This window comes from Dicentrarchus labrax, unplaced genomic scaffold (assembly GCF_905237075.1).
Source record: "Dicentrarchus labrax unplaced genomic scaffold, dlabrax2021, whole genome shotgun sequence".
NCBI classification, from domain to species: domain Eukaryota; kingdom Metazoa; phylum Chordata; class Actinopteri; family Moronidae; genus Dicentrarchus; species Dicentrarchus labrax.
Genome location: NW_026136710.1, coordinates 7826639 through 7851824, shown reverse-complemented (window position 1 = coordinate 7851824; position 25186 = coordinate 7826639). Strand labels below are relative to the sequence as shown.

The 25186-nt window shown below is 40.0% G+C and overlaps 1 protein-coding gene across 1 annotated transcript in view; it reads left to right on the top strand.

The window, feature by feature from the left end:
• The window catches only part of itga1 (integrin, alpha 1), a 49066-nt gene that overhangs the window by 13265 nt on the left and 10615 nt on the right, over positions 1-25186 (top strand). Inside the window, exons 2-17 of the mRNA XM_051412514.1 lie at positions 5382-5502; positions 9148-9257; positions 11843-11931; positions 13081-13195; positions 14456-14583; positions 15291-15439; positions 16754-16904; positions 17146-17320; positions 18116-18189; positions 19674-19821; positions 21442-21587; positions 22242-22385; positions 22552-22803; positions 23738-23868; positions 24455-24630; positions 24746-24897. Of these exons, the coding sequence (XP_051268474.1) occupies positions 5382-5502; positions 9148-9257; positions 11843-11931; positions 13081-13195; positions 14456-14583; positions 15291-15439; positions 16754-16904; positions 17146-17320; positions 18116-18189; positions 19674-19821; positions 21442-21587; positions 22242-22385; positions 22552-22803; positions 23738-23868; positions 24455-24630; positions 24746-24897 (2261 nt within the window). The remainder of the gene's footprint in view (positions 1-5381; positions 5503-9147; positions 9258-11842; positions 11932-13080; positions 13196-14455; positions 14584-15290; positions 15440-16753; positions 16905-17145; positions 17321-18115; positions 18190-19673; positions 19822-21441; positions 21588-22241; positions 22386-22551; positions 22804-23737; positions 23869-24454; positions 24631-24745; positions 24898-25186) is intronic.

Genomic DNA, 25186 nt, shown 5'->3' with positions numbered 1-25186 from the left:
GAAGCTGTGCTAACGGTGTGGCTTTAGGGATGGCAATGTGGGTTGGTCCACCACTTTGGTCCAGACTTAAATATCACAGCAAACATACGATTGTAGATTGCCATGCAACTTTTAACACATATGCTTCCCCGGATGAAACCTATTGACTTTGCTGATACCTTCACTTTTTGGTCATTCTCTTAATTTGTGGTTTGTGGAATGAAACAGCTCAACAACTGTTGCCTGGATTGCCAGGAAATTTGGTTAACTTAATAACCCTTACTTTAACTTTTGCAGCAGGTTTTTGTTTTCCAGTAAAATCTCGTTTCCATGGAAGTGCAATGCCCATATCATATCATATCAAAAGGATAAATCCTAGTGACTGGAGATGCTCCAACTTAATTTCTTCTTGCTATAATTCAGACACATTACCTAATCAAAACACACACTATATTTGCCTTTATTGCCTTTAAATTTATCTGCAACAGGATTCTGGCACCATTTGCCATCTGTGTGTTCATTTTGAGCATGTTAGCATACTTAGTTAGCTTTTAGGTCAAAACCCCACTGTATCTACAGTAAGTACAGCCTTACAAAGCCTCTTTGTAGACCCATAGTCTTGCAGCTTGTCTTATTTATCTATAGGCTCCTCTGCCTATAGACATTAACACTACTCAACGGAATTTGAACTCTTGTGTTCCCCTTTCCATATAAAGACACAAATACGCCTACATTCATAACCTCTAGTGACCACCTCACACCCACATACTGCACATTTACAGAGAAAAAAAGCAGTGAGTGAGCAGACAGCCAAATGAGAAAATTAAGTGAAAGTCAGTGGAGCTAAAACCTGTCAGAAGTTCAGCTCGTGATAACCATTCCTAGAGTGATTAGAGAGGGAAGAGGCTGGAAAATAGACAGAGGGGGATTATGGCAAAGTAAGAAGAGAAAGCTGGGAGTAGATGGTGGAGAAGAAAAACTGATAAAGATAAAAGAACAAAGGAGGATATCTGGAAATATTTCAGTTTCATAACTTTTTCATGGCTCTTGGCTGCCTGCGGCTAAGCCAAAATATGAAGCTTCTCTTATTTGCCAGTCGAGTGTCTTGTTAAACACCAGCATATGGTGCATGAAGGTCCAGGTCCCACCCAAATCCCCTTTTAGTTTTATTCCTTCAAAGGGTCAGACACCAGTCCATCATAAAAACATTACTTCTTAGATATTTTCTGGTGTATCTTAACATTATCCAATTCCTGAGCTGCTCCAGATGTTTGCTTACTTTAATTTTAGAGGATTTGTTTTAACTGTCTGTCTTGGATGAGCTTTACAACTGACACGTGTTTCTTACTGCCACTAATTATGGTTAGGTTTCAGGGTTACCTAATGACTTTGTTGCCCACAGGTGTTGATTTGCTTTAAGCTTTAAAGCTGATTATAGTTGGTTGGATATGTTACAGATGAGCAGGTGCCAGTCGGGTGTGTGTTTTTACTGTGGCTGAAGGGGGCTTTGAAGCCTACAGGTGCTGACTTGGGGTCATTTTTATAGCTGGTTTGATGTCTCACAGGCCAACAGGTGCTGAAGTGTGCAGCTTTTTTCCCTGGTTGTATCAGACAGTTCAGGGATTGATGTCTTACAGAATTGTTAAATGCTGAAATTTAGTTGTTTTGGGTTTGATTACTGTATCCATGTAGGGAAGCAGGGAAGGGTTTTATTGTTGGTTAGTGTGGCTGACAAACTGCCAGAATCACTCAGGACCAAATGGAGCTTGACCAAAAACAGACTTGTTGGTTTCTGGTGAGCAAAAAGATTTTTCTTCTGATAAATAATGACCTACATGGACTGTGTCTGCCAGTCCCCCATTTCTGTTTAAACAAAAGTCTGTGAGGCTTTACTAAGGCACAGTGGTGCTATCATCTGCATGTAAATGCGAGTGACAATGTTAAGATGCTGATGGTTATTGTTCAAAGATGATGAAAAATAATAACCTGACTGCGGCAGAGGGTTTGTTACACAGAACCGTATGGAAAGTCTTGTTGGAAACTGTTTGTAAAAGGGCAGGCAAATACTTGGCAGGTGATTGGATAAACCATCTGTCTATCACGGGCGAACTTCAACCAGTCAGATCAACAAACCATATAACGTAGTCAAACTCTTACTGAAGCTAATGGGGATAGCATTGCGAAAAGCTTCAGTGCCGTTCTTTGTTCCTCTTTCAATGGAGGAAGTAGTTCCTCGAAGGATGCTGATTGGTCTAAACCACGCTGGTTAGGATACGCGTATAACTTGAAGATTGGCGAGATGGATTCTCGCGTGATCTCAAGTTTAGAAACGTCTGGCGATCAACATAGTTACACAATTATACCCGAAATGGATGAACATGAATGTACCAAATGTGATGCCAATCCATCCAGTTGTTGTTGAGACACTGTCAACCTGATAGTGGTGTTAGAGAAACAATCAGGGGATCAATAACGTCTTAAAGTTGCTTTCTCTGGGGACCATGAAAAAACACCTCCTCCCTCCTGCTCACCATGTGTAATAGAGCACAATAAGAACCCTGCAGACAGTGATGGACAGATTTATATGCCAATACCTCAGAGGTTCATGAGGCCATTTCCATCCACAAAGGGAGAAGTCCTCTTATTGGTTTTCCAGTGCAGATGTTAGCCAAGCTCACGAAAATAGCCAGTTACATAACTCACTGGTTTTGATTTGAGCAGAGCAGAACCAGGAGACACCAAATACTGCAAAATGAGATTGGTATACACAAAAGACTTGTCTGCCAAAAGACAGAGGACGTTCTCTTGTAATTTACAGCTCAGTCCAGCGTGACTCTGAAGTGTACTTGAGCTTCGTCTGTGATAAATTGAAAAGGCCTGGTTGGCGCGAAGCCATCTTAAATCAGCTAAATTAGCTGTGTGTGTGTGTGTGTGTGTGTGTGTGTGTACCTATGGGTTTGAGGGGATGTCTATAATCAGGTTAATAGGAACAGGAAATGGAGCTTCTCTGAGAGATGGAGAGGGGTAACAGAGGAAGTACAGAAAGGGGCGAGGGAGAAACAGGGGGGGATAATATTTCTTGGCTTGGATTCCAGTATATGACTCCGCAGGTCTGGTTCTCCCACTCCCAATGTCTCTGTCTATCTCTCTTTACCAGAGGGGGATGTGAAAAGTGTAAACTTACATGAAGTCTTTGTGATCATCATCTAAACATGACTGGCAGCAGTATGTTTTTATAAGTCCTCTGTTTATAAGAAAGCAGTGAAAGGGGGCTATTAACATACCTTATTACATGTAATCCATGCATCTAAGCCTCATGAGTTATGGTCTACATACATGCACTGATCCCAGTTTCTATTACTCTCGCTGTCTTCTTCTATGAAGCATATCCTGTCAACATGCACAAGAGACCACATATTCAGCAGTTCGTGATTTTGTCTCTTGTCCGATGGAGTCTGCAAGGTGCCCCCAGAATAATTACAGACTGTATAGTGTTCAATTATCAAACAAGTTGATACATTAGTAGAAAACATTTATATAATGATTAATAAAATAAAAATGTTATTGCAAAATACATTTTTAAGAAGGCTTATACCTTTTTCTTTCCTCAGTATTTTCTTACTTTTTTCTATATAAATGTAATAAATTCAATAGTGTGTCTGCCTATCTCTTACAATTCACTTTCCTGCTTTAACAGTTTGTTGCTTTGTAGCAAAATCTTCATGTTGTGAGCAGCTGAACAAACCGTAAACACAACACTGACATATTATCACCTTATAAAGTTGCTATGACAAACAAAATTGCTCATTTACACATCCAACAGACACACGTTGACATTAGCATTCATTAGGAGTTCTGGCGCAATATTCACTCTCCTTTTAGCTCTGTTTTTGGTCTCCACCATCTCCTGAGGGAAATATCTGGCTGCAAATGACTAACTTTGTCTTTATCTGGTTGACGTTTGGTGCTGGTAGCGTACAGTGAGTTACTCTATTGCAGAAAACTGCTGCTTGTTGCAGCTAAAAACAAGATTCATGAGAACAGTTAGTGAATTAAAATAGTAAAGCTGCGGGCTGCAAAAACCCCAAAAATAAACTGAAGATACTGAATCACTTTGTAAGAACCAAGAGTCATATGATAATTCTCTGTGGGTCCGTCATTACGAGTAGGCCCTTTCATATTACGCATATTCTACCCATTGATAATAAAGTCTACAGCCAAGATTTTCAAACTAGCACTTAACACAAAGTATAGCTGAGGCCGATAGGAATGTCATTAGTTTAGCAGGTATTTGGTCATAGATGAAAAGTCAGTAGATCAGCAAAGTTATTACGGTTCATCCTAAAGGGGAAATATATGTATCCAATTTCATAGCAGTCCAACCAATATTGGTGGTGTTAGAGGATACCGAAGTCATTAGGACTGAGCCTCTGGGGAACACGAATGTCTGCACAAAATTCCATAGCAATACGTCGAATATGTGTTGACACATTTCCAAATGGACCAAAGTGGTGCACCGATTGACTGAACCGCCATCCCATGGGCCCTTCCACTAGCTTGGCTAAAAAGTCTATAGCTACTTTGGGAGCACAGTCCAGACTCCATATGGTAGTTCTCTATTTTGTTTTGGCCAGACACATTTGCTACAAAAGCATCATTATGAAAGAACAAATAGCAGCTTTTTATTTGTGTCTCCATGTATGTGGTCTCTGTCTGCACGTTCTTTTTTAATCCCACTGTTCTTCTCCTCCTCTGTACTCCCTCACAAGTCCGAGAATTGAATAAATTATACTCAAGGAATTCTTTGGCTCAGTAGATATAAAGAGTGTCATTGTAGTGCCGGCACAATGAGACACGGACGGATTTATATGGAGCCTCTGTGATATATACGCAGCTCAGTGACAGACGGATGCAGACTGTGCAGAGTGCAGAGAAGAAGCCATTGTCCTGCAGGTCAAACTGGACTCCGAGCAAAGTGCTTCACATTGATGTTTGAAATTCCTCCAGTGTGCTCCAAAATGACTGTATGTGTGTGTGATACGGTTCTCACAGTTCATCCCACATCTCGGAACACCATCTATATACATATATACAGTATATTACTAAATTATTTTTTTTTTGTTGTAAATATTGAGGTTAAATTACCAGAATTTCTAGTATTTATTAAGTTAATCTATTATTAGATCTGCTTATTTTTCTTTTGTAGGTTGCAGCTAAATGTTTTATAAATATTCATTAAGAATGTTTGTTAGTGCTGAACTTCTCCTTATTGACATGGCGTTCTTATATGAGAAAATGAATACGCACGTCTCTTATTTCAGGATTAGATTATTTATGAATCAGTTAGTAAGCAACAGTCTCTGGCATCCTGTGTAATTGCTTCTTTTGCTTCATCCTTGCAGTGCTGCTGGCGTGTGTGTTGTCCTTCAACGTGGACCAGAAAAATGGTTTGTCGTTCAGCGGGCCACTGGAGGATATGTTCGGCTACACTGTCCAGCAGTTTGAGAACAGCGAGGGGAAATGGTGAGCGTCATCGACTGTACTTTTTAAAGAAGTGCAGTTGTCTTAACATTCATCATCTTTCACCACTACGCAATTTCCTCCTCGTCTCACAGATGCTGATTGAAGCGCAAGCCCATTTCAGAAATGCACCATGTGTTGGCAGTTTAACACGATGTTAGGCTGGAGCTCGTAACATTTCCATAAAACTTCCAACATGGCACAACTCTGAACTGAATGTGGTCGGATTAACGTGAAGGCAGCAGCAGCAGCGCAGAGTGAAATTTTACCTCATTAGGGCCACTGTAATAACTTCAGGTATCATCTCTTCTGCACAAAGAAAAAAAAAAAGAGTTTGATAAACCGCAAACACTGTGACTGAGCCAGTTTCTTGAGCCGATAATTCTCCTGAGAAAATGATTTGACATTAAACAACCAAATTAAATTAATAAGACCAGCATTTCCTCTTTGTATCTTCAGTTCTCATTCATGACAGCTGCATGGATGAAATCATGCACTTCCCATCTTAACTTGCTATCATTCTACGCACTGTCGGACATCAGAACTTAACATCTACTGTAAAAATGTTAAATGATGATATTAATGAGAAGCTGGGGGGTGGGCAAAGATTCATGATGGTCAATCTTTAACGTCAAAATAAAGTTTAGAAGAACCCTGAAGCTGATTTTGTGGATGACATCTGTAGTACCATTAAAACAGTCTGTTATCCTTGTTGTATAGGGTTCAAAATGTAAAAAAAATCCAATCCATTCAGTTTGGATGGAAACCAGTGTGCAGATTAAGTTGTCTTAACAAGTAGTATCTTTTGTGTTTACAAAACTGGTATCTCTTCTCTTGTAGTCCTCATAATTCTTAATTTTCTTTATCAGACAAATGTGTTGTGTAAGAGAGGCCCGGCCAAAAATGTCCCCGCTTAAGAACATTTTATTATACCAAGAGCAGTACTCAGTTCAGTTTAATTCAAATCCACAACATTAACAAAAGCAAAAAACCCAAATTCACCTGTAAAACTAAGTGAAGGTGAACAGACCAGCTGCTGCTGTAACGGGGATCTTTGCCTTTACTACTCTAGCTGTTAACCTTAAACTGCCCACCAGAGTATCCACATACTGAGCGTGTAAATACACTGAAACCAAGCGTCTGTGGCTCCTTGCTAAAACTGTCTGGGAGCACACTTTTTAAAACCTTGTAAAATGCTATTAGAGTGTGGTTAATGGCTCTGTGTCTCTCACTCTTTTCCTGACATCTCCCCTCCAGTTACTCTTTATTTGCCAGTCTCTCCAACGTGTTGCAACCCTACAGCTGATTGTTTCCCACGTATCTGTACCTGCTGCTGCTCTGCACTGCACTGATGATCTTATCAAGTTCATATGAGCTCAGTTACAGTAATTCACTCACCGCTAATCAGTGGAGCCAGCTGTGGCCGGACCTCCACACTGTTCTCTGAAAAACACATCAGCTCTGTTGCGTATCCAGATAGCGCTATTTTGTTCCAGTTCAGAGAAAGGTATTACCCAAACAGGTCTGAGTGATAAAGGCCTGATTGAAGAACTTGAACTTGAGAGGCAGCATAGGACATTAGATATCTGAGGAGTGAACGGGAATGGATGAAAGGAAGGAAATATAGAGCTAAAACAGAATGATGGAGAAGGTTTCAAGGAAATGAGGAGTGAGGGGGCAATAAAATTAGAGATGATATGTAGCCCTCAGTGGGTTCATGTGGGAGAATATTATAGTGGGAAAAGATGGCGATGGTGAGGTGATGTAACACGCAGGTTGCCACAAATGGGAGGTGACTGATTAGACACAGATGTCTCCTCCAGACCTCCACCCTATAGCTCCTCAGTGCATCTCAGCAGTGTTGAAAGGTGGACCAACTGCACAGAGAAAACGTGTTACATGTGACTTTTGTCTCTTCTCACAAGATGCTGACATTAGATATCTGAATAAATTGCCAGGTTGCTGTCCACCAAGAGTCCACCAAGTACACTCTTTCGGCAATCAAACAAATTATGGGTTCTTTATTTACAGAAATTATGAGAAATTTAGAAAAACTTTATGACCGTAAAGAAATCATTAAGGAAATATGCTCATTCACTTTCTTGCAGAGAGTTAGATGAGAAGATCTCCACTTATAATCTGTCCGTTAAGCATGAAGATACAGCAGGTTGACATTGCCTTCTTATTTAACAGACATATATATGAGCATGGTATCGATCTTCTAACTCAGCAAATGCATAAATTATTAGTTATAAACTTTAATAAAAATACAGTCCTTCAAAGTTCAAACATGGGTGTGATTCTTCAAATAAGCAAATCATTTAGTTTTCTTTTTATAGATGTTTGGGACAATGAAGCAATCCACTGTTTAGACTGAAGAATACAATGAGATTTAATATATAATAGACTAAAAGTTTATAAACAGAGGATATGATTAGTTAATGATAAGCTGTGGCTGATAGGAATGTTTTATTATTTTATTATTAGTGTTGGAGCTATTTGATCATAAAACATAAAGTATTGGACAAATTAGATCTTGACCTGATGGTGCCGCTAGATTAAAAAGTCACCATAGGTCATTAGGGGTTAATCACCCGGGAACTGTGAATGTGTGCATCTAATTTCATGGCAATCCATCAAATAGTTGTTGAGATGTGTCATTCTGGACCGAAGTGGTGGACCAACCTGAAATTACCACCTCTAAAGCCATGTTACTAGCATGGCTACAAATCAAGACCATTTACCTTGAAAGAAGTTTAATAATCTGAAGAAAATGGTGCCTGATAAGGTTATTTAGCTTGGATAAGACAAATAGATTTAAATGATATATTTTGACTTTCTTGCAGTGATGTAAGCAGGAAAGTGAAAAGTGAAATATATATCAGTCTTTAACAATCTGTAGTAATTCTTTTAATCATCATTTCCAAATGAATTGAAAGAATAAGCATCTATGTTTGTCATAAATAAATCAGTGATATTGCTGTGTGTTCCTCAGAGGCAGCTGAGAGTGTGTTGTTGTTCCACTCTGTGTCTCTCTTCAGATGACCAGGGCCCATTAGAGTTCAGGAATGTTAATAAGCCCGAGCGTTTGGAGGGAGGCAGATGACCGACTTTTTTTTAGCATCAGTTTACTGACGGAGTTACACGATGTTATGAAACTCAGCCCACACATGGACGTGGATGTGTAACGCAGGCGGGCACGCAGTTGTGCATGCTGAGCATTCTTGTCCAGTACACACCCGATACGCACACACACTGTACAATGTAAAATAATACGACCGATCTGCAAACATCTGCAACATATCATGCATTAGTATGTAATGAGGTGAAAATTAAGTGATAATTAAGTGTTTATATATATATATATATATATATATATATATATATATATAAAATGATATGACAGCCACATATTCATAAGCCAGTCATAATAAACTATTACAGCTCAATAAGCCAATTTAAACCTGCTGTTTATGTTAAATTTAACTATGAAAGTATAATTGAGGCAAATCTAGATTGCTGTGAATTCACCACTTCCAGTCTGCTAGTGTTCAATTTCTGCAATAACATTTTTAAAACTGTTATGCTGCTGTGTGGTTGTTGGCAGGATTTCTAACCAACCAATCACAACTGTATTTATTGATTCAGGGTTCTGATTGGATCGCCGCTGTCGGGCCAGCCAGCTAAACGGACAGGAGACGTCTACAAGTGTCCTGTGGGGAAGGGGGACAACACGTGTGTCAAACTGGAGCTGCCTAGTAAGAATACTTATTACGTACATTTTGTATCTGTTTGAATACTTATTAACTGCTTTTTGTGCATGCATGGTTGATGAAATATATGCATCACTGTCTTCAGCAAATGTGCATTGAAGTCTGTGTATATAGAGAGCTGAAATGATTAGTCAATCAGTTAACTGATGAACAGGAACTGAATCTCTTTCGTCATGTTCTTAAGCCAAAATGTCAAATGTTTTCTGGTTTCAGTGTCTCATATGTGAGGATTTACTTCTTTTCTCAGTTAGATCTAATTGTAAATTGAATATATTTCGGTTTTAGACTTTGGACAGACAAAACAAGACGTATCAGGATGTCACCTTGGGCAATTTTTTGGCATTTTAAAGACAAATCAATCAGTCAGTCCTAATATGAACTGTATTGTGTGTGGAGGTTTTTATGCAATTGTAAATCTACTGTACATCTGACTGGATCCAGTGGGGAGGAAGTGAGGTCCATCAGAACAGGAAGACAGTAAATAAACAAAGTTTAATGTTTCATCTTTCCAATTATATCTTAATTAAACAGATAAACACAACTTTGCTCCCGGTCAGCAGTCTGCAAAGCCTCTATTAGTGTCTGCCTGTGTGTCGACCCAGGAGGACTGAGTGCGTACATTAGATCTGCATACCAACTCTCTGCTCAGGGATTAAGACTTTTCAACACAGCCGTTCGCACCTCAGAATTATCAAGTAACAGGAGTTACAGTTCTCTTGCTGTGGGTAAATTATTGGCTTTAAGTGTTGTTGCAACCAGGGCTGGAAATGATAGTCCATCACTCTCCAGTGGAAAGTGCTTTATTTGTTTTGTCTTGGATGGGATAGACAGAAAATCTCCCAAACTCAAGTTTAGTCTGGAAAACATCCACTGGAAATTGATTGAGCCTGGCAGCCGGAGTCAGACCACTCAGCAAACAACAGGGAGTGGTTTACATGATGACAACAACAACAGTGCTGCAGCAGCAACTGCACAACTTACCAGATTTATTCAAAAAACAATTTTGTCGACATGTTGATGTTTCATTGAGGGAAAGGGCTTGTCAGTCACACATAAGTCTGATCCCTGCAGAGTCATTAAGGTCTTTGCTCACTGACGCCGCCCTAGTCTCACATTGACATACTAGGTATAGACAAGGAGCGAAATATGCCAAACCATAATTTGTGTGGTTATGTTGTAATTTTTAATCACGTTTCCATCCGACCAATAAAATTGAAAGGTGGTTATGCCAGGGCTATTGTGTGTGATGAAATACTGCCAAGAAAGTCCCAATATCCATGGTTTGTTTGCTAAATAGCACTGCAATATAGTTACATTCAGTAAATGACAAACAATGAACAGCACAATTTCAAATTCAGGCTGCAGTCTTAGAAGTAGAATCTAGTTTGCAAATGGTATTCGACCTGTATCTTTCTTTGATTTTCAAGAGGTCATTCCAGACCAAGAGGGACTGTGTGATAAGTCTGATTTGTTCTGATAGTTATCTGGAGTTCACAGTTCACTGAAGACAAAGCGTTTATTCTCCTCTGCAGAGCCACAAACTTGCTTTTGGCCCCACGTGGACGTATCATGAGGTGCAGGAGCTTGGTCCATGTCACTCATTTTATCAGATAGTAAAGAAATAAGGAAAGGTTAATAAAAAGATCTTGTACTTCTGTGTTCTCTTCTTCAGTATTTTCTAGTTATCATGAAGACAGGAAACAACACATAATGAGAAAGCTTGCTAATTAACAAATGTTAACATAATTTGGCTAATTAGCAATAATAAGATGGTGAGGTAAATATTATGCTAAACAGTGTTCAGCAGGTATACTGGTAGATGTTTCAGATACAGGTTCCAGTTTTTGTTGGTCATTTTAAAGCCTGACTTCATTGCAGGCTGAATTTGTCTGTTTCCCTCTTCTGTTTTTTCTCTCTTGGAGAAGTAGGATGTAATACGAAAGCAGCCATCTGTACTCACAGAGATGAAGAATAGGGCTAAACTGAAGTCAGTAAAGGTCATCACGTGACGCCACTAACTACTAACAGTTCTGTCGAGTGGCTCTTTGAGGGAGAACATATGCCAAAGTCATAACTGCTAATGAGAATCAGAAATGGTTAAATATCAAAATCTCCCCATGGGGATCGGAGAAGAGCCGGGTTCAAAATTGAAATGGCATGTGAATTGGGTTTGTGAAAATATGTGGATCCCTCAGAAAGAAAAGTAAGGCAGATCCAAAGCATTCCCAAGTTGGAGCAATAGTTTGTTCTAATTTTAGCCACATGTTGTGATTGCTTAATGATTCAAATCCTCTGTTTCTTCCTCACTGCAACTGGGATGTTCACCAACAAAACATTTTGTTTTGAGCTCAGTATCCTTTATTAATTGCCATAAGCTATACGCGGAGGGACAGTACAGTAAAGTAATGAAACATCCTATATTTAAGCACGTATTACATCCTGGGGTGGATGGGAGTGAGGAGCTCTCTTCCTATGGGAAAATACAGAAGAGGAATTTGTCCAGCTGTTCTTCCTCTCTGTTCTTGCTCTGTGTTTGTCTCACACTGTTTATTCATCCATATTTTTCTTAGAAAACACAACAATCCCCAAACTACATGAAGTCAAGGAGAACATGACCATGGGAAGCACACTGGTGACCAATCCCAACGGAGGGTTTCTGGTAAGGGGGAAGCTGTTCTTTGCAATATATGAAAGCGCTCTATAGTAAATTCTCCGTTCCAAACCCAAAAGGAGGACTGAACTTTGCATATTTCCTGCAAAAAAACTGGGCATCAAGTATATGTTCACTAGACCTTTGCACTCAGTGGAAACAGTGGGCTTGGCCCTCCATGTTTCCCAGTTCGGCTTCATGTCCTGGGAATGTAACAGGATACTGTGAATCAACTAATGCAGAAATGTATGAGTATGTAGGAGGTGGTGACACCCATTCAGTTTTATGATTATGAACTCCAGTCATATTTTTAAAAAATGACAGAAATACTGGACTAGTGGTCATTAAATGTATATTCATGCAACTTCTAAACTGGTCCAAGAACATATAGCATTGGATCTTGAGAGCAAATCTTATACAGCTGCAAGTGTAACTGAAGCTCTACACACTTAATGTGGATAACATGAATGTTAACTTAACCCTTCAACACTATGCCTCTGTTTATACGCTGTAATTCAACACCCATCAGAGTCAATATGAAACATTTGACAAACAGGGAACAGGAAAGGGGCTGGAAGCGTTACATCATCTAATTTCTTTTTAATGACCCAATTCCCATCAGCCTCAGTGGTAATTTGTGTTTAATTACTAATTAGCTTATGGTAGCATGGTTTTGCTAATTAGATGGTTAAAATGGTAAATATACCTGCTAATTATCAGCATGTTAGCATGCAAGCGTTAGCATTTAGGCATGGAGAGAAATTAAGAAGTGCCTAATTTAGGAGGAAAGCACTGAGGTTGTGGAGCATGCTGGGAAAATCTAAGGAAGTGAGGCTGAAAGATTAAAAGATGTTATTCAATTTTCCACTTATTGTTGGTCATTTTAAAGCCGTACTTCTTTGTAGGCTCAATTTCTCCGTTTACCTCTTCTCTCTTTTCTGTCTTGGAGAAGCGTAGTCTGAAGGGATCTATGGTGGTTTTTATTAGTCTCTGTGTAATCCTCAGTTTGAGTAGTTCTTTCCTCTTGGTTTCTGTCTTCAGTAGCCCTGAACCTCCTCTCACCCATGACCTCATGCTGGTGGAAAGCTTACCAGTTTTACTCTCTCAAGCAGCTAGAGTCTGACTTTGTTTGTATGTGTGTGTTTCCTGTCTCCACAGGCCTGTGGTCCTCAGTATGGCTACATGTGCGGGCAGCAGCAGTACATCTCAGGAGTTTGTGCGAATGTCAGCTCTTCCTTCCAGATCCTCAACTCTGTGGCACCGGCCGTGCAAGGTATGCGGCCTGACAAAATAAGACACAGCAGATCCACACAGGAAGTGACGGCATCTGCACAAATTGCCTGTCAGGGATAAGAGATTATAATCTACTCTTCACAGTAGTACCACCCAAGATCCTGAAATCAAACTCCCCCTCCCTGAGTGAAGGAGGGAGATTAGAGCATTCTTCTTAATGTAAACTTGTCTGCGACCCCCATCCCTCTCCGGCCCGGCCCATCCCATCCCAGCCCTTCTGCTGTGTTGTATGCCCAAGTTAGGAGACAGTTTACTGGGCCTGCACTCTGTTTCCCAGGAAGGAAAGGGACTAGAAAGAACTGGAGTAAACAGTCTACAGTTATTTTCTCTTCATCTGGTTCTTTTAGTATCACTTTTGCTGCCATTTCACAAAAACAAATACACAGGCAGAGTTGCTGCAAAAACCCATAAATTGAGTTAGAGTATTAACATGTCCCAGGTTTTAAACTGAAGTAAAAGTAAGAACTGACAGATTATTAAGAGATTGTGCAGCCTTTAGGGACTTTTTTGCTTTCTTGACTCACAAACTAATTTAATTTTTTAGGTCTCTGCCTGGTGTTTGAAAAGCAGGCGGAATGATGAAATTAGCCTATTTTAGGCCGATTACTGTCTATGCGACCAGTAGTAAGGAAATATAATAACTTCTGCAATGTAAAAGATATGACACCTTGTACTTCTTTATTAACCTAATAAAGTTAATTTATTAACCTAATTAACGAGCCTGAGAGGTGCTTTTGGTGCTAAGCTAAGCTCACCGGCAGCTGGCTGTTGTTTCATATTTGTATAATGTTTTCAAGATTTTTTTACATTCTAACTAATTATTGTGTTATTTTATGCAATTTGCTTTTCAGTGTTGAACGTGTGTGTGCACTCTGTTACATATACTAGGGATAAATAAAGTTCTTTCAATTGAATTTTATAATTTTGTGTTACAGAAATATGTCGCTGCTTTCCTTTTCTGTTAATAATCTTTCGACCCTCAGATTTAACTTGCGACCCCTTGTAGGGGTCCCGATCCCTAGGTTGAGAACCCACTGCTCTACATTATTACAGTGTGATTAGGAGCTACTGTAGTGTGTCTGTGGTGGGCACAAAGAGAACTGGATGTGTTACATAATCCAGTTTCTTTTTTTGGAGTGAAATCAACTATTTTAGTGAGACCAGCTGCCCATCTTTTAAAAGTTTAAGGGTGTGTAAAACTAAAACCATACTTATTTACTAATTCCTGGCTTTGTTACAGAGTGTGCAAAGGAGCTGGACATTGTAATAGTTCTGGATGGATCTAACAGTATCTACCCCTGGTCGAGCATCATTGAATTTCTGCAACGTTTCATCACGAACATTGAGATCGGACCTAAACTCTCACAGGTCAGTAACATGAATTAAAAAAAGGATTCTAATGTTAATTTGGGTTGGAAATTACTATTTTTATCTCAAACATATGGGTTAAATGCATGGACAAATGGATGGGTTATATAAGATTAGACTGATGTAGAAAAAGGATGAATGAAGGAATATTTTTGCCTGCCAACTCAATTTTTCGCATTATATTATATTTAATGACTTAACTGCCCTTCATGGAATTGTCTTATGTCTGCCAACACTAAGAATAACTGTAAGATGTCCTTCATAAAGCAGACTTTATGAACTGAAGGCTTTTTAGTCTTTAAAGTAATTTTAGCTTTTGCCTTAGTAAGTTATACCTTGAGTGTATTTCTGTCCTCTTGTCTTGGATCGCTCTTCGAATGGGTGGTTAGTTTTTATTATGGTTACATTGATCTGGCCTGGAGCTTTGTGGAGTTTTCCAGAGGGAAACACTGGAAAGTCTTCTCACTGTGGAGCCTAGTGGTTGTAAGTCACATCTTCCATGGCTGCTGAAGTCCTCTGCCTTCTGTATAAAGAACATTGTGTCATATCAACCCCACCAGACCCAACCACATCCTCAGCAGACTGTCTGCGAGGGGAAGCAGACAAGGGAAGAACATGGAAGGAGAGAAAAGTAAAAAAAACCTTTAATGTTTATAAGAAAAACGTTTGTGTGTGTGTGTGTGTGTGTGTGTGTGTGTGTTTTCCAGGTGGGAATAGTGTCCTATGGTGAGACTGTGACTCACCGTGTAAACCTGAGCCAGTTTGACAACACTCCTGCTCTGCTGAAATTCGTTAATGGCCTTCCTCAGCAGACTGGCTTCAAGACCATGACTTTCCTGGGCATTGATACTGCCAGGTACTCAACATTAATCCTTTACCCTCATTTGGGTGTGCTTTCTTATTTGTCAAACACACCGCTCACAGGGCTGTCATTGGTCAAATTTCTCCTAAACTATCCAGCAGAAACTCCCAGATTGGTCCACCACATATCTGGTCAGACATGGTGGATGTTTTCCAAAAATACATTTTGTTGCCAAAGTTGAGCTTAAAGGGAGCTCCATCAATTTTGCTCATTAAAGTCTGTTTACAGGCGTTGGAGAGTACAAATGCTGGGAAAAATGTTACCCCAACTTATGCTTGAGTCCGCGTCAGTTAGGGCTGAAGACTACGGGTTTGAAAATAAGAATCTGGGGGTGTACAGTCAGAAAGAAGTGAGTTTACCAGACCTGTGTAGACTGCTCCTCATCTCTGCTTGAGGCTGCAATAGCTGCTACTGGCATAACACACCCAAATCTTGATATCTCTGTCTGATAATGTTGTAGAAGTACAATATTAAATCAGTGGAGGAATCTTTTAAAGGTCCAGTGTGTAATATTTAGGAGGACTAATAGGCAGAAATTTAATATTCATAGTTTTGTTTTTATTAGTGTATAATCACCTGAAAATAAAAATCGTTGTGTTTTCATTACCTTAGAATGAGCTGTTTTTATCTAACGATAAGGTTCCCTTCCGTGGTGGCTATGTTTCTACAAAAGCCCAGAACGGAAAAACCAAACACAAAACAAGATTGGGCTGTTCCCGTTTTTCATGGCATAACTACACCGCTAGATTCCACTAAATCTTAACACACTGGACCTTTGAGAGTAGTAGACTGGTATAATTACACAACAGGGTCCGAACACCGTGACACAATTTGGACTTGGCGATCAGGCTCAGACACATTCAGACCTGTTTATCCAGCTTACCTTGTTGTTTATTGGGAATCTACTTATAATCAACATAATGTTACGACTCAGTGGTACATGCTATCACTATGTTATCACTATGTTATTATTGCTTTAGCCTTTGACCTGGAATCATAAAGTAGCTGAGATTGTGATGTTGATGTACTGTAGTAATCGGCCACACAGTTAACCTAAAGCAATTTTAGAATACAGAGAGTCTTAAGAGCCTTTATTTTTATAGTACGGCTTTATTAGAGCAAAGTGGTCAGAAACACAGGGACTTTGGGGGAAAAGCAGCATGACTTTAGATTGATCATAGAAACCAAACTCCTGCCAATCTTATGAGAGTGAAATAACCAACAAAAGCTATAGTTAAGGCCTATTTTCAGCAGGTGCTCCAGAGGTTTTGTTCTTTTAACTGAGTTTGTAAAATTTCTACCAATCAGGAAGGAGGCCTTCATGCCGGAGCGTGGCGCACGACCTGGAGTGAAGAAAGTCATGGTGATTGTGACTGATGGAGAGTCACATGACTTCCATAACCTAGACAAAGTCATGAAAGACTGTGACGATGATGACATCGAGAGGTTTGGCATTGCTGTGGGTACAATCTACCTTTGTGTTGTTTTCATTATGTTAACATGTGTGTACTGTGTTTCATGATCTTAGGAGGAAGTTAAAGTTTGAATTGGATCATTTACTCAAATAGAAATACAATTAAAATGAAATCAAGGGAATGTGTACTGAACTGAATTGTTTAAGCATCATCAGAATTAATCATTTAGTAACTCATATTTTTTTTAGCTCTGATTTTGTTAAGATTATTTATTCTTGTTTCCAGGTTTTGGGAGACTACAATCGTCAGAACAAAACTTCGGAAGAAGTGCAGAAGTTTATCAAGGAGATTGCATCCATCTCCAGTCAACCGTTACAAGACCACTTCTTCAACGTGTCAGATGAGGTTGCGTTGTTGACCATTGTGGACGCTTTGGGAAGCAGGATCTTTGCTTTGGAAGGTATCCGACACACATAAACACATATATGCATGCTCGCAGTATTCTACATGTTGACAAACCTTAGTCCTCATTAACCCAACTACTTTAAAGAAAGAGGTTTGGGAAATACTCTTATTAGCTTTCTTGCAGAAAGTTAGATGAGAAGATTGGTTCAGAAGCTAGTTTAGCACACAGAGTGCTTTGTTCTGTAGTGGATGTATTTAAAAAAACATCCCTTAACTAACAGTGGAATTAATCTGATATTATGAATCACTCTAAAAACATTTCAGCGACCTTTTTCCTGTCAAGGTCCGCCAAATTGGCACACATCAGGGTATTTATTAAGGCATAGTCTCAGGGATCCTCATCTCATCAGATTTAGTTATTCCATAACTGTCTAAAGTGCAGATTGGCAGATTAACATGGACAAAGTGAAACCGATGAACAAAATAGCTGTTATACAGTATGTTCTCTCAATTTAAATTAAAATATTCCTTATTTTTACGGGGACCACCTGGAACCCCCTCAAGGACCCCTGGAGGTCACTGGACTTCTGGTTGAGAACCGCTGTTTTAAAGGGCTTAAGTAACTGGAGTGTTTCTATTCAGAGCGCTTTTAAACAAACCCTCTTCAGATCACACTTAAAATCATTCTTCACTTTTAAAGAAATACAGTTATACTGTCCCACTTTCCTATCTATCTTGGGCTGTCCTGTCAGAAAAAATTGTAAAAAAAAAAGATATTAACAACTTTTCATTGTGTACTTTTTGTTTTATTTATATGAAAAATGGTTAAAATGAACTTTTCCTTCCTCAGCTACAACTGGAAATTTCACCACCTCCTTCGGAATGGAGATGTCCCAGGCTGGATTTAGTGCACATACTTCTAAAGTAAGTCTAAATCAAATTATTTATCTCAGAGGAATACACAAATACCATATTTGTAATGGAAACATCCGTTACTAGATGTAAAATCACTGAACCAGGCCGAATGATGAAATGAGTGTATCATATCTTTAGATCACAGCGTTTACATGTCCGACGGCGTTTATTTTATGTGCTTGCGTGCAAGTATGTGTGGGCATGGTTGTGTTCTCAACTAATGAACACGTCCGGACACAATGCCACAGTGTTATCTCTGGTGCATCTTCAACCCTTTGGTGATTCACCTCGGTCAGTAGAAGTTTCCAGACACAGACGCTCTTTGTCTTCTTTACTCGCACTGCTGCAGACTTCAGACTGACCGTGTTTGGTCTGATTGCACGAGAGTGTGCGAGAGACAGACAGAAAGTAAGAGATGGAAAAAGCAAACACGAGGCTCGTACAGCACGAGAGACAATGAGGGAGGTTGAATCACTACGTTTGCTCACTACGGTAAAAACAACATGCTTATTTTTGCCTCTTCACACGCCTCTTGAATTCATTCATTAGGTATTCCCTATGTCTATTTAAAAACACAACAGGCTCCCCTCTTACGCTCTCTCTTCCTGCCTCACGTTTATCACCTCCTCGATCACCGTGCGCACCGTCTCTGTGGATGTAGTGGCTCATTCAACTTAACAAAACCAGTCACAACCACACTGAGTTGTTCCACTGTGTGCTAAACACGTGAGGCCTCGCTTAATGGTCAGCAGAGGGAAAGAGCCTCTTGACGCAGTTCATTGTGAGTGTGGTAGAATTTCTCCTACATGAGTAATGATACATGTTATGTCCTGTGTGACCCCTCCCCTTCCTATTAGATAACTCTGTTTCCTGCAGACAAATAAAGATTTATTGACCCGTGTCTATATATTTTATGGGTCTACACAGCTGCAGTGAAATATTATGTTACATTTTTAATTAATCTGTTGATTTTTTTTCTTCAATTTTGAAATAATTTGTCATTTTTGCTTATTTTTTTCCAAAACCTAAAGTTATTTAATTTACCAAGATATGAAAACAAAGAAACATACAAAATGTTTGTCATTTTTACGTAAGATTAATTGATTATTAAAATTGCGAAAGTTTCTGTCAAGTGATTCAATTATTCAGCACTATTTACACTATTGGGTTATTTAGATTTAAGATAGGACATTTACTCAAGTACAATTTTCAGAAATTTTCCATTTAATGCAACTTTATACCTCAACTCCACTACATTTATTTGACATAGATTTGACAAACAAATCTTTGTTTAACAAAAAAAATGAATTTTTATAGATCCTATTTTTCTATTTTTTTAGTCTCTTTGCCTCCACATATAGAATCTATAGCTTCACCATTCTCACTCCCAGATATCTGATCTAATCATGTTATTTGAATCTGTATTGGCAGTGTATTAGTGTGAATGTATATTTTATATATGTTCCTGATATGAGCTCTGTTGTCTCCCGTAGGAAGGCGTGTTACTGGGAGCAGTGGGAGCATATGACTGGAACGGGACAGTGGTAATGCATACGGCTGGAGAAACAATCGTTCCAGGGAACACCCAGTTCTTCGACCCAAAGACCGAGGCTGGATATGAAGGACTTGCTGGGTACCTTGGTGAGTTGACTCGTAATGTCTTAAAGGCCCTGAAAATAAATTTTAGGGTATTTTTTTCTAGCTTCCAGCTTCCACATTGTGCGGCTCCCTGCACATGTGCATTAGTGTTTCCTCTGTTTACCCCCGAGCGTGAGTTCCCACTACGCCCATTGACATAAAGGCGTATTCACAAATATTAAACCTTCATGGACTAAATATTCATAATCGAAAGAGTTTAAACTTTAAACAACAGTCAGTATATTTACACTATCCATTGATCCAGGTCCCCTTCTTTAGTGTTACTTGCGACACTGGTTACTTTTCTTTTTCAACAGAAAATCCTTTCGATTTGTATTCACTGCAGTACCGTGAAGGGCCACTGGAACAAACCAGCAGTGAGGCAGAGTGTCTGCGAATGATAATAATTTGTCTGTACTGTTTCCTCTGTCCTGCCTCTGCCAGCTCCTGGCTAATCCAAAAAATGGGCAAAGATGTGCAGCGTGGGTGAGCTGAACAGCTGAATTAAGCCTGATTGCTAAAACCAGCCACTGGCGACGGCACCCACCTGTCACTCAAAGCAGCCACTTCCTGAATTATGCGTAACTTTAAGCCTTGATATAATATAAAAAAAATGAGTTATATAAAAATTCCAGTACAGTCATGAACTGGGACTGGTTTTTCTTAACCAGGCTGTAAACGTATATTTCCGCTGTGAATTTAACATGGAGCCCGAATGGAGACCGACTCACTTTTGGTGCCAGCCTCAAGTGGCCATGAAGCAGATTAGTCAGGCTTTGAGTGTTAATTACCTCTTAATTAACTGATAATGCCTTAAATAAATACCTTAAGATTTTTTTTTTTTTAACTTTGATGGTTGCTTATTTAGTTAATAACAGTTTATGTTGTAGGGAAACACAAACAGGGCCCAGAAACATACACCTGCTAGTAGTAGTGAAGCAGTTTTTACACTTGCATGAACAACTCTGTCTGAGCTAAGTGCTTTTGTGTTAAACACACAGAGAGAGATGAAGTAGATCGTAGATCGAAAGATTAAGTGAAATTTTACAGCTGCAGAATAAATATAGAGTTTCTGTTGGAGAGAGGAGCGAGATATATGATTTGTCTAACTTTGACAGCAGATGCCTCTCTCTCTCTCTCTGTCACATAAATAATACACACAGTCTCTTCTCCCATCCCGCTGCCTTTTATGGCTCGTAGAGCAACCACAGCATCTTCATATCGAGTTATTTAATCAACATGTCATTAGAAGGAGCACTGGTGGGTCCAGGCTTATGAACTGTAAACTCAGCTGTTGGCACATTCTCATACCTAAAGGTCTGACGGCATACCCTTTGTGTGTGTGTGTGTGTGTGAGTGTGTGTGTGTGTGTGTGTGTGTGTGTGTGTGTGTGTGTGTGTGTGTGTGTCCCTGCCAGTTTCCAGCAGTGTTTTATAGTTTCCTCCACACAGTGAGATGTAAACAGCTGTCTGAAGAAGCGTTTAAAAATATCCCACAAAGAAAGCCATAGAGTTTTTGTCATGACGTTGTGAAGTGCTCACATTGCATGACACTCCCCTGATGATGCCTGCTTATGTATGCTTTGGATTTAATACAGTATTGTGTGTGCTGATGTCTCTTCAGGCTATGATGTCCAGTCAGCATCCACCCCAGATGGAGAGCTGTACATCACAGGTGCACCGCGGTACAACCACACAGGCCGGGTTGTTATCTATCGTCTGAATGAAGTGAACAAAATCGTCATCTCACAGATACTGAAAGGAGAACAGGTGAGTTCCTCAGAGTGTTTTCTCAGTGTATTTTTATAGAGAAAGGTGTTAATTGGTCTGAAAAGCTGAAAGAAGATACTTTAGGATTCTGTTCATATTCTAAGATAACTCTGTCTGATATTGCACTTGTTGATAGACTTCAAGCAAAGACTATTGATCCTCACCAGAAAATTCACATTACAGCAGCACAGAGAAGAGAACATTTGCGGCCCTGAGGTGAAAAATGTTCTGTTGTTGTGTTTTCTCATCACCAAAGCATTGATCACAGAGCCCGACAAACTTTCACGCAATTCATTAAACAGCCAGCCAAACACTAACATTTCTTTCTCACCAGGTTCTGTGTAAAACTTCCACTAAATCTACCACTTCCTATTATTTTCTACCATATTAAATCCAGGGCTCTGACCAGATGGCTGGAGCTCATAGCTAATTCTGCTCTCTGAGCCAACAGAGATGTATCCCCCTTGAGATAATTTTCCGCCCATTTACTTTTTTTTGATTTATGCATTTTAAGACACTAAAAGGACTTTTAATGTTGATCTACACATAAGCTCTCAAAAGCTGGTTTGTTTTTTACCCCATCTGCATCTAATGCTTCAGCGAGTTCAGCGATTAAAGAGTCAACACTGACAGATTTCTGACTCCTCTCTGCAGATTGGTTCCTACTTTGGCAGTGTCCTGCAGACTGTTGATGTGGACGGGGATTCCTACACGGATCTCCTCTTGGTCGGAGCTCCGATGTACATGGGGACAGAGAGAGACGAGCAGGGACAAGTCTACGTCTACAAACTCAACCAGGTACAGAGGATTGAAAATTAGCTATTTGGTGTGTTTGTGTGCATCTTTTATTGATAGAGCTTGCGTGAGATTCTGCAGAAATTCACACTGAGAAGATTGTGATGGTGCACCCAGTGATTTTCTTGTCTCCTCGTGTCCTTGTTTTTTCTCTCTGCTCCATGACCAGGATGGCCGGTTTGACCACGAGTTTACTTTAAAGCCTGTCAATCAGTCCTGTTGTACTGCCCACTCAGCCAGCTGCACTAACAAAAATGAACCCTGTGGTGCCCGGTTTGGTACAGCCATTGCAGCTGTATTAGATCTCAACCTTGACGGGTTTAACGATGTGGCGATCGGTGCACCTTTTGAGAACGACCACAGAGGGGCCGTCTACATCTATCATGGAGATAAGACAACACTGAAAGAGAAATACGTACAGGTGAGTTCCAGTGTCACCCACTGAACCGTTAGTAAGAAAACATGTTTGTTTGGATTCAATTTAAAATTCTGGTATAGTTCAACCCAGTGTATTTCCAATAAATGTGGACGTTGTGGCTCTATGGGTTGGGTTAACTTTGCATTCGCCATAAAAAGGACTTTTACATAAATCATGCCAGAGTCTGACCAATAGTAAACACAGAAAATAGCCATCTGGATCTACATCCGGGTAACTTTGCTGCTCTCTCTCTCTCTGCTAACTTAAAGGAAAATGTGTAACCAGTTGCTAACAACTTTTTCTTACGGTATTGAGAGCTGACGGTTTAGTCTAGCTGGCCTTGGTCTTTTCTTGGGGAAGAGGTGTTTGGGGGAGGTGAAACACACGCTCCAGAATTACAATGTTAATTTGTTGTGACAACTAGGAGACTCTCACCCATGGACACATGTAGCTTTTCCAAGTCTGACATCATCAGGTCACACTCTTGGTAGCAAGTTTTCCTCCTGAGTCTACTGTGGAGAGCAGTGAGTGCAGTCTGTGAACTTGGTCAGCCTTCAAAGTGAAATGACTTGTGATCATCTTCTTAATAATAAACGGAATAACTGCAGTGAAAGTCAATAAAGGGTATCCGGGTGATTAGGTCAACTGACAAGTTGGCCCCAGTGTAGATCCCTATGGAGGTAGCCCTAATGGCTATTACAGGTGGCTACTTTCTGTGTCTTGGTCAGATGTCAGTGAGACAAGCATCCATGTAAAGATCATGTTTATTTGGAAAGCTGTATAGGTCCTACAGTAGATTTGACAAGTGCAAAGTTAGCATGACCCAAGGAGCCACAGTAGCCACATTTATGGAAAATATGTCATGTTGAAATAAACTAGAATTTTCCTTTAATGCAGGAAATCCTTTAATAGTCTAATTGGTTCTGTGTCTCTTTAGCGTATCCCTGCAGGTGGGGACGGTGAAAAGGTGAAATTCTTTGGTCAGTCCATACATGGAGTCATGGATCTAAATGGAGATGGAATCACTGATGTTACCATAGGAGGTCTGGGAGGGGCTTCCCTATTCTGGTGAGACATGGCCCATCCTCACATATAAACATTCACTCCTAAAACTACACATTCCACTTGAATTATTACCAGCAGCAGTGCCTGCATCCTGGAGACATATTCCTTCATGTCCGTTTGGCATTGTCTCACTCAAGTTTAGACAGCTGTGCATGTCCCACTGGGCTTGTAGGCTAGAGACCAACAACATCCTAATGATCTCTCTGTTAAAACTGGCAACATAATTCGCTGTTGGACACTAGCCTACAGACTTCAACCCGCAAACATCAGCCCACACCATGATTTAACTTCCCAGGCAGACCTTCTCCCACAGTTTCTGCTGGCAGAGGCTCAGCTAAGCTGTGTGAAAACTCCATCTCCCAAGTGGCTTTGAGTTTAAATAGGATTTGGCAACAGGCGGCTGCTCTTCCTGGACTGTTTGCTGTGTTTTAGAAAGCTCAACTGTTGGATAGTGAGTGTTGAGGCCAAGTTTTAAGCTCAAGATGCATCCGTTTCTTGTTCCTTCCTTTGAGATAATAGATGCATGCGCACAGATCAACACACATAAACAGTTTTTCAAGAAGCTGGAATGTTTGTTCCATTTCACCAGGTCCAGAGACGTTGCAGAGCTCCGTGCCAACATGACTTTTGACCCTGTTAAAATCAACCTGCAGCAGACTCAGTATCAGTGTGAACATGGTGGACCCAAATCTGTGTGCGTGACAACGGAGGTGTGTTTCAGCTACGTTATCAAATCTGACCAGCCGGACTCAAAGTCTGATGCAGGTGAGCCATTCAGTATCCCGTGTTGATTCATTCATTCAATCCTCTGCATCCTCACTGTCAAATTTGTTGTCTTTTATTGCTCCATGTTTTCTTTCTCACATATTGTGCCCCATAGTGATCCGCTATGATCTCACTCTGGATGCTCTGCGTGCAAAAGCCAGGGCTTCATTTATTGACTTGGACGATAAAAGTGATCGTGGGATTACCAGGAACTTGACCATCAAAGACAGAGAGAGAAAATGTGTGCAAGAGAAATTCATGATGTCGGCAAGTACTCTGATCTTTATGATGTACACATGGGGTTATTTATGGTCTCTTACCTGTGAAGAAATCTACCCCAAAACTATATGTTTAGCCTTGTGTCCACATGACATTCAGATAAACTGGATTCCTTCAATTTCTGTGACATTCATTCATGAAAGTTATATTCTAGGCTTGTTGGAACATGTAAATGGTGTTTGGTGCCAGAAAGAAGACAGGACAAAGCTGTGAGAAGTCTTATGCAGAGCAGGAAGACCTTGGTTTTAACATGAAACAGACCCGTCCTGATCAAAGC